This window comes from Protopterus annectens, chromosome 11.part0, assembly GCF_019279795.1.
Source record: "Protopterus annectens isolate FY-2018-M chromosome 11.part0, PAN1.0, whole genome shotgun sequence".
Taxonomy (NCBI): domain Eukaryota; kingdom Metazoa; phylum Chordata; order Ceratodontiformes; family Protopteridae; genus Protopterus; species Protopterus annectens.
In genome coordinates, this window is record NC_056745.1 from 218,653,980 (window position 1) to 218,669,634 (window position 15,655).

The 15,655-nt window shown below is 40.2% G+C and overlaps 1 protein-coding gene across 1 annotated transcript in view; it reads left to right on the forward strand.

Annotated features, from left to right (window-relative positions):
- FGD6 (FYVE, RhoGEF and PH domain containing 6) overlaps positions 1-15,655 on the forward strand; it is a 1,320,563-nt gene that overhangs the window by 833,909 nt on the left and 470,999 nt on the right. Inside the window, exon 11 of the mRNA XM_044087187.1 lies at positions 6,321-6,389. Coding sequence (XP_043943122.1) covers positions 6,321-6,389 — 69 coding nt within the window. The remainder of the gene's footprint in view (positions 1-6,320; positions 6,390-15,655) is intronic.

The window sequence follows — 15,655 nt, forward strand, 5'->3', positions numbered from 1 at the left end:
GTTTACCTTTAAGCTCTTTTCAAACCAATGCGCCACTGGCCAGATGTATTTTCTTTGAATCAGAGTTTCAATGCCATTTCACTGAATGAGTTTCAAGGGCAGAAAAGTGTACTGTTAATGCTAAGTCCGTTTTCAATGTGAGACTATATTGTTTTGTAACATTTGAAGTAAAAGTTTTGAATTAAATCCAGATAGCTTTAATGATTGTAGAAATAAAACAGAAAACAGTCTGCACATAGAGAGGTTTGAACAGTGTTTATGGTAACTTGGGAGAAATAGCCAAGTAATGTGACACTGGAATGGCTATGTGTGGGGGGTTGTGTATGGGGAGCCCCTGATCCATTGCCCTGCCTAGGACCCCATTTGATTATGATCCGGCTCTGTGTCCAAGTGCCAATCCTTAGCCTCTACAAGGAGAAGAGATAAGGGATGTCCAGATACAGTATCACCCTGACAGCAGAAAAATGCTTTTCTCCTTTATCCTTTTGTTAACATTACATGTACATGGAAAGCTGTGCTGATAAATTACATCCTTTGTGGAGGGTGTGTGTGATATTTTTAGGCATAGGCCCACTATTTCAGGAGCCTGAAAGGTGCAGGCCAAGATGATAGAGAAAAACAGGACAACTAGACTACCAGGAGTACATTGCATTTACTTGGAAAGCTGTGCTGATAAATTACATCCTTTGTGGAGGGTGTATGTGATATATTTGGGTGTAGGCCCACTATTTCAGGAGCCTGAAAGGTGCGGGCCAAGATGATAGAGAAAAAAAAGGACAACTAGACTACCAGGAGTGGATATTCATTTTATGGTTGGGGTGTTGAAAGAATGATTGCTACTTGGCCTTCAGGAGCAGTATTTTACATTATAGTTGGGGTACTGCAAGAAAAAAACTGCGGTGGTGGTGCTGCTGTAGCGTTGTCGCCTCACAGTAAGACGTTGTCCTGTTTTTCGATTCTCAGCTAGAGCATCTTCTGTGTGGAGACATGCGTGAATGGGCGTACCTTCGTTGAAGGTTGTGCGCCAGGGCCGGCAACTCTGCATGTAAAAATCTACTGCCAATCATTAGTGGACCGGAGTTCTGCTGTGGCGACCCCTAACTGGGAAAAGCCAAAAGACAACAAGTTAGGGTACTGAAGAGGTACTGGACCATTTGAACACAAGTGAAGATATTAACTATTTTACTGTGATAATTGACAATGAGAGGGAGGAGCTGCTTTATTTGCCCTCTGCAGGGTAATGGATATAGAGGATGCTGTCTTCAATGAAACCTATACATATGGATCCATTGAGAAGGTTTATGTGCTGGTATGCATCCATTATGAAAATAGTGGCTTGTGGCTGCTTGTAGCTTTGTACTTTGTGCACTGTATGCAGTCTGCCTCTTGGGCCTGTACTATGACTGGAATGCGCTGGACATTTTACCAAAGATGATGTAGCCATTACGCTGTTTGTGGTCTGTAAACTGACACAAGGCTGGTTGATGCAGGGTGGTGCCACTGCATGCAACTTTCATAGCACAGGTGGCTACCCTTTCAGAATTTTGTCTTAAGAATGCTCTCAGAATGGACAGAATGTTTTGAACATGACCAGGTATGTCATGTGAGAAAGTTAATAGAACATGTTGTTTGAAATGGATTTCCCTAACCTGGTTTCATTTGCCTTGTAACAGCTTGGCTGCAGGAGGGGGTGGAGGAATTTTCTTGTGATATCTTGAGTAGCATAAAATGCAAATGTTTTCCATTCTTACTTGAAACCATGCGTTTGTGTACACACAACCTTTAAAAGTACTCTCAAAGGAATTTTCAAAAGTTGTCAAACCAGCCATATGGTAATACAAGTGTTTTTGCAGATTCAAGCCACTTGTACCTTCCCTCATGCCCTCTGTACTTTATTGCTCTCACAGTGAGGTCACTCCATCTCAGAAAATGGACATAAATTAAGGAAAACTTTCTTGCTGTTTCTTAGTCAGTGCAGCATCAAACAAGACTAGAGACTACTGTGAGCAGAAGCACATGACAGAACAAACTTCATGTTTGACTACACAAAACTCAGCTAACTGATGAGAAACAGCTGGAGGCTGTATCATTTTGGAATGTGGCAAGTGCGTGCTTGTTTCATGTAATGACAGAAATGTATTGTTTTTACAATGTAGTGGTAAATACTTGTTAGATTATGCAAATGCAGTCCAGGTTTGCATGAGACAACTTATGTTGTGTGTCAAATGTGAAGACTGGTAAGAATAAACCTGTCCTCTGCATCTCAGGGACCCCGCATCAAGGTCTGTATTATAGGAATAGTTTAAGTATGAGGTGAGTGCTGACTGCTTGTTATCTGAGACTGCAGTTTTCAACCCTCCTTTCTGTTGTCTCTGCATCAGTAGAAACATGTATATGCAGGGTGTTTTATCACAAATATTTCTTTGTTCAAGATGCTTGTTTTTATAGTACTTCTTGGGCTTCATAGCTTAGACAACAAGGATTTTGCCAGTCCTGCAGTTTATTGCAGACTTTAATATTGAGTTTGTTTTTCAAATTGGATGCCAGTGAATCAGAAATGGCAGCAGAAGTCAAGTCTACTGCATCAAATGATGAATAGTAGCTGAATGCAGAAGTTTTATGCAGAACAACTTAAAAACTAGCATTTAAAGGTTTTAATCTTATTCTGTGATTGAGCTGCAAGCTCTGTCTTTATAAACTTTTTTTGCTGGAAAATAGTGGAAATATTGATTAAATATTTGTTTAATGAAGTTAGTGGTGAAAAGCTATCCAAACCAGAAAAGAAGTGCTTTAAGCATTCTCCTTGTGTGTGTGTATATATATATATATATATATATGTGTGTGTGTGTATATATATGTGTATGTATATATATAGTTTTTTTGGACTTAATACTGATACACTTAGCTTGTGCAGCTGACCTTTAACCTTTACTCTGTAGTTATTTTCAACCACATCATTCTGCTCTGTTCGTTTTTTTTTTGTTTTCCTTGCCCACTCCAAACCTACTGTCCCATATGTGCCATGTCCCAGCAGAGGCAGATCCAGCATTAGGTGACATAGGCAGTCACCAAGGTTCCACTGCCTGGGAGGGGATCCACTGGATAAGGGGACTGTCACATTACTTTTTTAATTAAAAAAAAAATTGAGTGTTTTAGAGAGCTCTTCCTTAAGAACTCCCCCTGCATCATCATTGCATACACCAGTTGCATCCGTGCATCCCTGCATGCTGTGATGTATTTGCATGTATCATTGTCACAGAGACCTGTTGCTTGTTTCCCACAATCTGCACACGGAATTTAAAATGCAAGAAGACAACCCCTATCTATGCAGGGAATGCATTTGGTGGACCTGAACCTGTCCAGATTCTTCCACCAGCACAGTCGGTCATAGGTAAGCGGTGGGTGGGTGTGAGTGTGTAAAATGCGGCAGGTTAGTTAATTTGCTCAGGCTCAAACCTCTATACCTTATTTACGGGAGACTGCTTGAAACCGTACACCAACTAACAAGCTGGTAAAAAATTTGAGTTTCAGTGCATTTCTAAGGAATTGAGTTTTAAGTGCTTTTTCAAATAATTGTGACCTTCGTGCATTTTTGAGGAACTGTGAGCTTCAGGAGAAGAGAAGTTTACTGCTGCTTATGCTAAGTCTGTTTACAATGTGCAACAGTTTTGTTTAGCAAATGGTCATCACCATTGTGCTTTAGAATTTAAAACTGTTAATAGCGCAACAGGTAGCATACTTGCTTTTGATTAAAAAGGCTGTGGGGTTGCTGAAACTGTGTTGTACTTTGAGGGGTGAGAATGCTGCAGTCCTGAGTATGTCCTCCTTTAGATGAGATTCCTAGTAACTATGAACGTGTTGTCAGTTTGCCATCCATTCCCTAATGCAATATTACCAGCTTACCAATTTTTTGTTAATGTAACATAGGCAATTTGTTGTTCAAGGGCAGCAGGCACTGAATTTGTAGAGCCATCCATCCATCCTCAACTCCTTTTTCCCATTTTTGCACATGAGTTTCTGATGTCACTTTAACAGTGACAATCCCCTCAAGCCAGGGTTTACACCGCCGGGTGGCTAGCCCTGCCATGGTAGTCCATCTGTACCACTCAGTCACGCACACACACTAAGCTGCAGCCAATTTAGTGCATCCAGTCCACTTACTGCATCACTTTGGAATGTGTGAGGAAACCTGAGCACCTGGAGGAAATCCACACAACAGCAGGGAGGACATGCAGACTCCGCACAGAAGGCACCCCAGCAGAGAATCAAACTGGAGAACCCCTTGCTGTGAGGTGACAAAGCTAGCCATTGCACCATCATGGCCGCCCATCTGAATTTGTAGATGACACACTGGAATATAAAGTTGTTTGCTGGCAGCAACCTCAGCATTAGTTACAGACATCTTTATGTAGACGACTTTTACTTCTGCAGAGATTATGCATATTGACTGATATTGATGGATTGTAATGACAGAAGTTCAAGTGGCCTTTTATGGTTGAAGTGTTCTGAATTGGGCAGTTTTGTCATTATTAGTTCATGCATTTTATTTCATTGCTTACTGGAAAAATGTTCAAAACTACAAATTTGAAACAGTCTAACACTTGGTGCTGTAGTCTACTTAACACTGAAAGTGTGATAAGAGACTTTGGGACACAGGTGGACACTAGTCTCTCCTTTGATAATCACATCGCCACAGTAGTCAGGAAATCCTTCTACATGGCACACCTCATCACAAAAGGTTTCTCATCCAGGAAAAAAGGTCATTGTTCCCCTCTGCTCCGTCACTCATTAGACCCATTATAGAGTACAACACCCCTTTTGGTATGTACCTCACAAGACTATCCACAACAACTAGAAAGGCCACAGAAGTACATCACAAAGAGGATTACTGGCCTCAAACAGATGCCCTACGTAGTTCATCTCAAAAAACTCTAGCTTTACTCCATCGCATATCACCTACTCAGAGGCGATCTCTGCCTAACCCACAAGGCTATGTCAAACCCAGAGCTGTTGGACATGCTCCACTTAAAGAAACCCCAATCCCTCTGAGCTACATGCTCTAGAGACCTAAACCTTGTCACCACAATAAACAGAACATGCTGGAGGGATAGATTCCTGTCCCAGAGACTTCCCATACTCTGGAACAAACTATCTGTCTATATCAAGCAAAGCTCCATTAGCACTCTTCAAGAAAAATCTTGCTGACTGGATAGGAGATAGGAAATTCACCCTAGGGATCAATTCTGTGGCTCTGCTCGACAGGGGCACAGGAAAATAATTTTCTTGGGTGGCAAAAGCCAGGGTGCCTTTTTGGCTAGGCTTATGTAGAACCTAGGGCCAATAGCCTAGTACCTACCTATGAACCTGTTATACAAGGAATATAATTTAATACAATCAAAAGGTGAATCAAAGAACATATGCATGTATGCATGGTCTTAAAAATGTGTGCAAGGGGCGTAAGAGTTTACCTTTAAGCTCTTTTCAAACCAATGCGCCACTGGCCAGATGTATTTTCTTTGAATGAGAGTTTCAATGCCATTTCACTGAATGTGAGTTTCAAGGGCAGAAAAGTGTACTGTTAATGCTAAGTCCGTTTTCAATGTGAGACTATATTGTTTTGTAACATTTGAAGTAAAAGTTTTGAATTAAATCCAGATAGCTTTAATGATTGTAGAAATAAAACAGAAAACAGTCTGCACATAGAGAGGTTTGAACAGTGTTTATGGTAACTTGGGAGAAATAGCCAAGTAATGTGACACTGGAATGGCTATGTGTGGGGGGTTGTGTATGGGGAGCCCCTGATCCATTGCCCTGCCTAGTAGGACCCCATTTGATTATGATCTGGCTCTGTGTCCAAGTGCCAATCCTTAGCCTCTACAAGGTGAAGAGATAAGGGATGTCCAGATACAGTATCACCCTGACGGCAGAAAAATGCTTTTCTCCTTTATCCTTTTGTTAACACCCACCCTGTGAATGTAGAGTGAGCAAAGACCGAGTAGTTCATGTTCCTGTGGCATCATGCTTCCATAATGTCCCCTTCCCCTCCCTGGCACTTAGCTTGCTCTTTAAGCTCTGGACTGCTCCCATGGTTTAGTTCATAGAATTTATTACTGCCAGATGACCTACAATAACTGGAAAGGTTATCAGCACTACTGTCTTAGAAAGAGTTCTGTATAGTAAGTCTGTCTGTAATTAAAGTTAAAATTGACTAAAGCTTCCTTGAATTTTAGAAATGTCTAATGTATGAGTTACTTATTCAGAACTGAAATGTTTGTTTGCACATGTGATCGCTTTTTCCATATGTTGTTTTCCTTGACTAGATTTTTCTGAAGGAAGGAACTCTGATGAAGCTCTCTAGAAAAGTCATGCAGCCTCGAATGTTTTTCCTGGTAAGATTTCCTGTGAATTACAACTGTGCTGTCCTTTTAAATGGCTGTTAACACTGCTTGCTAAGCATGACATGCTGCTGCTGCACTATAGCAGAAATGGGTTACTTTTTTAAGAGTTTTAACTCATTTTTTGTAATATTTTTATCCCATTGCAGCTTTTGTGTTGTGGGCCTCACCATTCCTTTTCAATTAGCATAATTTATTAGAGGGATTTTGCGGTATGATGTAGTGTTTGTGAATATGCAGTATACACATGTAAAAGTGCAATATATAACATGGTTACTGTTCAGTTATTATTCTCATTTAAGGAATTGTACTTTTCCTATTCTAGATGACTCAGTAAGTGTAAAATGGTAACCTTATGACATGATTTCATGTTGTTGCATGGGATGATTAAATCAGAATGTGTTTTCAATAATGTATATTTCTTTGCTTACTTATTTAAGAGGAGTTTCATATGCTTAAAGATGAGGAAACATTCTTGGGATGCATTACATGGTATAAAGTCCGTGATTTTTTTTTTTTTGCTACTAATCACCTTGATTTGCCCAGTGGCAGCCATGCCTGTGCACATCGGCTCATTTGTTCCTCACATAATGCAAGAGCCAGACAAACCCTGTGGCCTGTTTTTCCTCATCCATAGCACCCTTTCAGTCCATTTGCTCCCCCTGGTGGTGTGAGTCAGGTGGTAGAAAGCAGGAAATCTGACAGTCCCGCAGACTTTACATAACTCTGGTTCATGCAGGCAGTGTGCAGGTGTCACAAGTGCTGCCACTCAGGGTAAGGCATATTGAGATATCTCATGTTCCTCTTTGGTTACGTGGTGCTCCAGCTATGCGGCCCAGGCCTGCTAGGCTCCTTCTGTCTGCTAGATTAACCAGAGCTGAACCATCTTCCCTTCCCTCAGGATAGCCACGCATCAGCCGCTAACTCTGATCCTTCCCACCCAGGTTCTCCAGCTCCTGTGCCACTAATCAAACAGGGTGTCATGTGTTTGATGGCTAAATGTAACACCTTTCCGTACACTTTTTTTCTTATGAGATAAGAAGTGTAGAGGCTCTGTGTATATGTTGACTGACTGACATTTTAGGGATCCATACTGGTTAGACTGGCATTTTAGGGATCCATACTGGTTACAGAACTATGGTTATTCTGCCCAAACTTATAGTCCCTCTTGGTCTTGCTGCTTTCATGCACTGCTCATGGACAAAAAAGGTGAACACCACAGAAGTTACAGAAAAGCAGGCTAATCAAACCACAGCTGTGGCTTCAGTATACCTAATGCAACTCAAGGTGGCACCTGCAGAATTTATTTCATTATTTTTTATTTGTATTTATGATTTTGTTGACAGGGCTCATCTCACTAGGCTGGTGGCCTCTCTTTGGGGGAGACCTGAAGTGGTATTCATACTGACTAGTCTAGGGAGATTTGACTAGAGCAACAGGGAACTTCTGTACTCTTTTTTTTTTTTTTTTTTGATAAGTGCCAAGTGATCTTTTGCATCCACCAGAGTGCCACTAACTCAGTTAGATTGGTTTAACATCTCATCTGAAGGACAGCACTCCCCCACATTGTACTGCATTATCAGTATTCAGAATTAATCCAGGCACCTGGGATGGAAATAGAATTCGCTACCTTCTGATCTTTCAACACCAAAGGAGAGAGTTATTTAACTCCTGAAACGGAACTTGATCCAGATGTAATATGGGTAGCTAAAGATCTACAGTTTTGACTTTGTGGGGCAGTACTTGAAGTTACCTACAAAAGGGTACCTAATAAAATTCCTGAAAGAACAGGATCTACTAAAAGAAAGAGAGACCATTCACTTTCACAGATGGAAAACTTGCATCATAGAAGTATTTTTTTCTCATAGACCATGTGATGAGAAGAATGGCAAAGATCTTTGTATACTTTTGGAAGATCTTTGATTCAAGATTCAAAGGATGTTACTTTATTGATGGATACAAAGGTGAAAGAGAACCCTGTATGGTTGGTTGTATGGTAAGTTATCTGAAGAACAGGTTATCAAGGTTTGTAGAGAGTCCAGCTTTGGTTCTAGCAAAGTCATCAGTAGGGTCCATAGGAGCTATGTAATCATGTCACTGTTCTAATATATTCATTAATGATGCAGTATATGATATTAGGGTACACAGACTTCACTTTTATTGTGTTACATTCAGTTCTGTTTAAAACTGGATACACCAGGACAGAGATGAGACCTAAAAGAAGGTATGGGTGTATCTGACAATTGTGAGGATTAGAATAGTCATTGCAGTGAAGTAAATGAGGAATTAAAGATTTCTGTGTAAGATGTCAACGCTTCAGCGTAATTTGGGTAAATTCTTATATTCAGCCATGAAAAAGAAAATGAAGTAGGACAGCTTTCAATAGTAGTTTGATATAATTCACCTAATAATTTTAAAGGGCAGAAAAATACTGCAATGTGCTGTCAATGCACCATATGCACATAATGACGTATTGTATTGGCAATTCTACAGGTTACTTGTTTATAGTTTCTGCACCCCTAACTGAAAGAGGTAATATTAATAGTATCCATTTTCTGCCTTTCCTACAGGCTATTTGTACCAAGTAAATATCGTCAGACCAAAAGTTATAGTCAACTGAAGGAACTAAAAATACAGGAAAGAAAGAATGTAAATGCAGTTTTTTCTTCAGCAAAGTGGAAAAAGTGTTTATTCAGTCTCAGATGAAACTGACCTGTAAAGAACAGTTCCTTAAAATTAAAGGATAAAAGTTGCAAGGGAGTAACAGTCTCTGACAAGCAAGATACGAGTCAGTGTAGGAAATGGCCCAGGAGCTAGTAGAAGGTGGGTACCCTAGTTGTCAGACCTAAACAGAAAGGGGGTATAGTGGATAGAGGTTACTGGCCACCTGATTCTGTTTCTTTTTCGCCAAAACATTTGTAATAAAAGTACATCTAATTAGATTGCATCTACCACTTTCTACAGGAAAGAGCTGCATAACTACCATGGTTTTACTAAAAAATGTTCAGTAGCTGCAGATGACTCACAGGCAAAACTTGGGAGATTTAACTAAAGTCTCTGAGAAACTAGGCTGTATTTTCTCTTCTGTAGTTCTTTTAGAAAATTTTGTCTGCTTCAGGATTGAAAAATAGTTCATTAAATCATATTCCAGAATAAGGAAGAAAACACAGAAGTCTTTATTCAGCTTTCTTTGTCAATTACCAGAATCAAACAACAATCTAAAATGGGAAAGAAAAAGCAGCAGCAGCCCTGGTTCAGTACTTTTGGGTGGTTAGTATAGTTTTCAAAACCAAGCAGAATTGCTTTTTTTAAATCAAGCTGCTATAGCACACACAGAGAGTTTCATTCCAAGAGAGGCGATTGCCTCTTGATAGGAAACTGAGTATAACAGTAAATAGTTGTAGTCCAGTAAAAATGGACTTACAAGTTCCGGAAATCCAATGGAATGTACAACTCCTTATACTTCTACATTTAAGAAATATTCAGTTCTTGACAGAGGGTTGACAAAAACTAACCAGTCCCATTCATGATCTGATTTTACATTGCTGAAGTAGGGTCCATGATTCATAGGTTGGTACTAGGCTATCGGCCCTAGGGCCTATACAAGCCTAGCCATAACAATTCCCTGGCTATTTCTTCCCACACTATTTACTTCCCTGGACCCCTGTCTAGCAGGGCGACTGACGTGATCCCCGGGGTGAATTTCCTTTCTCCCATCCAATCAAGGTTCCTTTTGAAGAGGGCCAAAGAGGCGCTCTGCTTGACATGTATGGGCAGTCTATTCCAGAGTCTGGGGAGTCTTTGGGTCAGGAACCTATCCCTCCAGCATGTTTTGTTTATTGTGATGACAAGATTTAGATCCCTGAAGCGTGTGGCTCTGAGGGATTGGGATTTCTTTAAGTGTAGCATGTCCAACAGCTCTGGGTTTGACATGGCCTTGTATGTTAAGCAGAGATCGCCTCTGAGTAGACGATGTGCGACAGAGTATAGCTGGAGTTTTTTAAGGCGGTCAGCATAGGGCATCTGCTTTAGGCCTGTGATTCTTTTAGTGAGGTATTTCTGCGGCCTTTCCAGTTGTTGCAGATGTTTTGAGAGCTACATACCAAATGGGGCGTTGTATTCTATAATGGGTCTAAAGAGGGATGAGTACAGTGGGACAATGGCCTCCTTTTTTCTGGATGAAAAGCCCTTAGTGATGAGGTGTGCCACATAGAAGGATTTCCTGATTGTTGTGGCGATGTGGTTATTGAAGGTGAGACCACTGTCCACCTGTGTCCCTAAGTCTCTTATCACATAGTGTACTGCCACCTATGTGATAATTCACGGGTACATGTTTTTTCCCAAAGGGGATAACTATACATTTCTTGGCATTGAGCTTGAGCCCATGGCTCTGGCACCAAGCATCTGTTTCTGTAAGGCCCTTTTGTAGAGTATCCACATCATTTGGGGATTCAATAATGGCTCCCAGTTTGCAATCATCTGCGAACTTTGTTAGCCAGAGTCCCTTAGTGTTGGCCTGTACTTCAGAGAAGTAGATGCCAAACGAGTGGTCCCAGGACTGAACCCTAAGGTACTCCACTTGTCACTTGCCTGGAGCTGGATTTGGAGTCAGCTACTTTTATAGTGTGGGTTCTGTCAGTAAGCCAGTTGGCAACCCATCGAGTGATGTAGGGATTAATGCCCAGCTTAGTAAGTTTATCAATGATTCCAGAGTGGGGGATGATGTCAAAGGCCTTGGCGAGGTCCAGATAGGCTGTGTGGACTGCCTTACCCTCGTTCACGGATCTGGAGACTGACTCAAAGAAGTCAGTAAGGTTCAGGAGACAAGATCAGCCCTTCACAAACCCAAACTGGGTGAGGTCCAGTGTTTTAAGGTTGACAATGTCTTTGTTTATAAGTTCCATGATAATACATTCCATGGCCTTGCAGATCAGGCTTGTCAGACTGATGGGGCGGTAGTTCCCGGGATTCAAGGTGGATCCCCCCTTGTGGAGTGGGATAACTGGTAGCTGTGTGCCACTCAGTGGGCATGAAGCCTGAGGTGAAGGTATGATTAAACATGACACTTAGGTGAGGTGCCAGTTCATTTTGTACTTCATGTAGTACACAGCCCAGGATGTCATCTGGTCCCATGGATGCTGTATCCTTAGCTTTGGAGAGTGCGTCTTTTACCTGTGTGGCCGTTATTACCGGAATTTGGCAATCTTCCAATATTGAGATTGGCCATTTAGGGGGTGAGAGGGGGGTGAAGTTGGCACTGAATTGATCTGCCAGGATATTGGCAATATCCTTGAGATCAGTATATTTAATGCCATTCTGTTGTAGCTCAGAGCAGATCTGAGCATTGCCATTTAGATTCTTGACATAGTTATAGAATGCCTTGTGGTTGTCTTTGGAATCTTTGACAATTTTATTTTCGTAACTAGCTTTGGAGGATTTAATGAGGGATCTCAGCTGTTTACTGAGGCTGGTAAGGGAGTTTATTGCATCCTGGGATTTTTCTTTTTTCTGCAACAGTTTTTTTCTTTTGTTGTAAAGTTTGTTTATGGCAGGGGACCACCAGATTGACTTCCTTTTTTTGGAGGAGAGCATCTTGGTTCTATTTGGGATGGCACGATTCATGCATGAGTGGATGTGCTCGTACAGTGCCTTAGTGTAGTACTCGGCAGTCAAACTTTCAGTTCCCCTCTCCATGGGTGCCATGAAGTTTGTAACTTCTGACTTGAGTAGCATGAAGTTGGCCTTGGAGAAGTTTTTTATGGAGGTTTCCTTACTGGGGGGTGGGGGTGGGATGTGGATGTTAAGGGTGATTAGCTTATGGTCTGACCTGACCAACGAGGGGGTGACCATAAGTGTGGAGCATCGATTTCCCATGTTGGTAATGACCAGGTCTAGGATATTGGAGCCCCTGGTGAGACTAAGGATTAGTTGATCCAGGGCACTGGAATTTATGAATTCCAAGAACCACTGGGCAAAGGTGTTGGTGCATATGTAGTTTTCAAAGTTAATGGCAGGGTAGTTGAAATCACCCAGTATTAGGGTGTTTGGTTGTATATTAATATTTTCCAGTATGTTTAGAAAGGTGTAGTAAGAATCTTGGGGCATGGTAGGGGATCTGTAGCAAGCTACAATTTGGATTGCAGTCTTACCTAGTGTTAGTTGCACCTGGAGAATTTCAGACGCATTGTGTTGGGCAGCTAACCTGGTGGTGTGAATATCCTTGGTGAATATGGACACTTCTCCACCTTTAGTGTTTCAATCCTGGTTTGGTAGCCGAAAAGTGTGGTAAGAGTTGTAGCCTGGTATGGCAGGGGTGCTCTCTGGAGCCTTGAACCAGGTCTCAGTTACTGCACAGATTTCGATGTTCTCCATTTTTAGGAGTGCCTCGAGAGAGAGTGCATTTTGAGGTTTCGACGTCTAGCATTGAGTAGCATTACTTTCAGATTTTGCAGGGTGGGAAGGTGGCATAATGGTTAAGGTGTTTGCCTTACAAACAGAAGGTGCAGGGTATGATTCTCACATGGGGGAAGTGGCTAGGCTTAAAATGGCCTGCAAAGGCAGTTAGCTTAGTACCAGTTTATGAACCTATGCATGCTTGTACCTGTTACGGTGGTGGTTTTGTCCTTTGAACTTTGCCTAAAAAAGGCACTATAGGGGTGGCAAGAGCCTTAGTCAGTAACCTGAATTCCAGGGCGACAGGTGCAGACCATCTCTGGCAAAGCATCGTGGTCTGTCGATCATGTTGTCCCAGGCACGAAAAATAAGCTGAACAACAACCGTATCTCCCTGAGAATAGCAGGATCAAGATGCCCCAACAAACTCGAAGCTGGAAGATCAATGTACACAAGTTTATTGACATAAAAGAGCCACGTACAATATGCTCAAATACTAAAGTGGTTAAGCGCTTTCATCTGTCTCAACACAGATTTCATCAGAACCAATAAAGCTCCTACAATCCATTCCTTTTATAACATTTTTGGCGCCAAAATCCTTAAATCAGCAGTTATTCAATTGAAATGCATTAATTAAAAATACAAATGTGCTATTTTTTAAAAAACTTTTTGTTTACAATATTTAAAACAATCCTATCTACTATAAACATGTACATCTCCAATTTAGTTCATAGAAAAAAGGTGCAAGTTAAACATTATTAAACTAAAACATAACCCTATGAGAATTATAAAGTTTGCATATACTATCTTTGAACATCTACTACTTTCATCTAAATGTAGTATAACATTCATCAACTATTAAATACCTTATCCTCCACTCAATGTGTTAATATCATACAGTTGTTCATATTCTATATTTGCCGTAGGGATAAAAAGGAACTAATACATAGTTAATTTACACTACTGTATCCAGATTACCCAAAAGTCAGGTAAATTTACTAAAATCATGTACAATAACCCACAAGTAATATATACAATAAAGTATGTATATGTACTAATATACAAAATCCTTTAACAATATATTAAGAATTACTAATAAACAGGTTCTCCTGTATAGTAACAATTTAATTCAAAGCTAAAAAAGGTTTCAAACTGATATAATCATTTATACCTGGTAGTGTTGTTGCATCTGTACATATTTACCATTTACTTTCAACCCATGCCAAGTATGTCTTCCAATTTCCACCTCTGTCACTAATCTCTACTTGGTCAATAATGGCGAAAGTAAAATTGTGTTCTGTCCCCTTGTCCAAAATATGCTTACATAATGCATTTTTTGAATCTCCCTTTTTTATCCTGTGCATATGCTCGTATATACGAGTCTTAAACTTCCTCTCGGTTTTGCCTATATAAAAGGCCGAACATTTTGTACAGGTAGCTATATATACTATACGTTGAGAGTTACAATTCCCATTTTACATATTACCTTGGTATGCATAATATTACCCAACCTAATCTTTTGTGTAGTGTTAATATATGTACATTGTTTACAGGAGCCACATTTTCTGGTACCCTTCATTCTCTTTTCACTTAATCCATTTATTCCTTGCTCCATTAATCTTTTTATATTATTTCCAGTCTTGTAAACCGTACAAATCTCCATTCCTACTATATTTCCAATAGGGCCCATAGTAGTAATTAAAGACCAATGTTTTTTGAGAATTTCAGTAATTAAACTGACATATGGATTAAATCTCATCACACATACTTTTCTATCCCAATCCTTACTCAATTGTCTCTGCGGTATATTACTATTCCCCAGCAAGGGTTTGTATTTTTGAACCCCATTGCATTTTCACATAAGAAATTACATTACCCAACAGGGTCCTCGGATAACCTCGATCCTGAAATAATTTAGTAACTGTGTCTAACTCACTATTCATACTTTCAATCGTGGATGACATTCTCGCTGCTCTTATACACTGACCCTTCACAATATTTTTGAAAATATGTGGTGGATGGCAACTACTAAAATGGATGTAATCATTTGAGTGGGCTTCCTGTATAATCTAGAGGTAAACCCATTACCTGTGTTGCCTATCCAAGTGTCCAAATATGCAATACCTGTTTTGTCAAATTGAAAAGTGAATCTCAAAAAATCTGTAGTATTGTTGAGATATTCTATGAAAGTGGGAATCATATCTATGGGTCCAGTCCAAATGATGAAAACGTCATCCAAAAATCTGGTATATAACCTGATATACTTGAAAAACTCACTGGGAAATATATGTTGGTTCTCCCACTCGAGCATGACCATGTTGGCAAAAATGGGAGCACACGAAGCTCCCATGGCCACTCCTCGAGATTGTCTAAAAAATTCCCCTTGATGTGCTATATAATTGTGTTCTAAAACAAGTCCCATCATATCCATGATGAGATTAACTCTGTCCCAACTGCTTCCCAAATATTTACTTAAACTACTATGAAAGTATTCTAATCCTGTAGATACAGGTATGCTGGAAAATAAATCCTGAACATCTATAGTAAGGAATGTCAGATTCTCATCCCAAACATCCGTCATAAGTTTACTCAGAAAATCCCAGGAATCCTTAACCAAATGGTCCACTTTAGTATATACTTGCTTAGTCCAATGATCAATAGTCGTCCCTATTTTAAAAGTTTTTGACTTAGATCCTGAAATTATAGGTCTAAAAGGCGGTTTAAGCTGGTTTTTATGAATCTTAGGGATTCCTATAATATGGGCCATAATCGGATATTCAGTTCTTAAATATTCGTATAATTCACTAGTAATGCGATTATCAAGCAGATATTCCTCTATCACAAGGTCTATACGTCTATATCCGATGT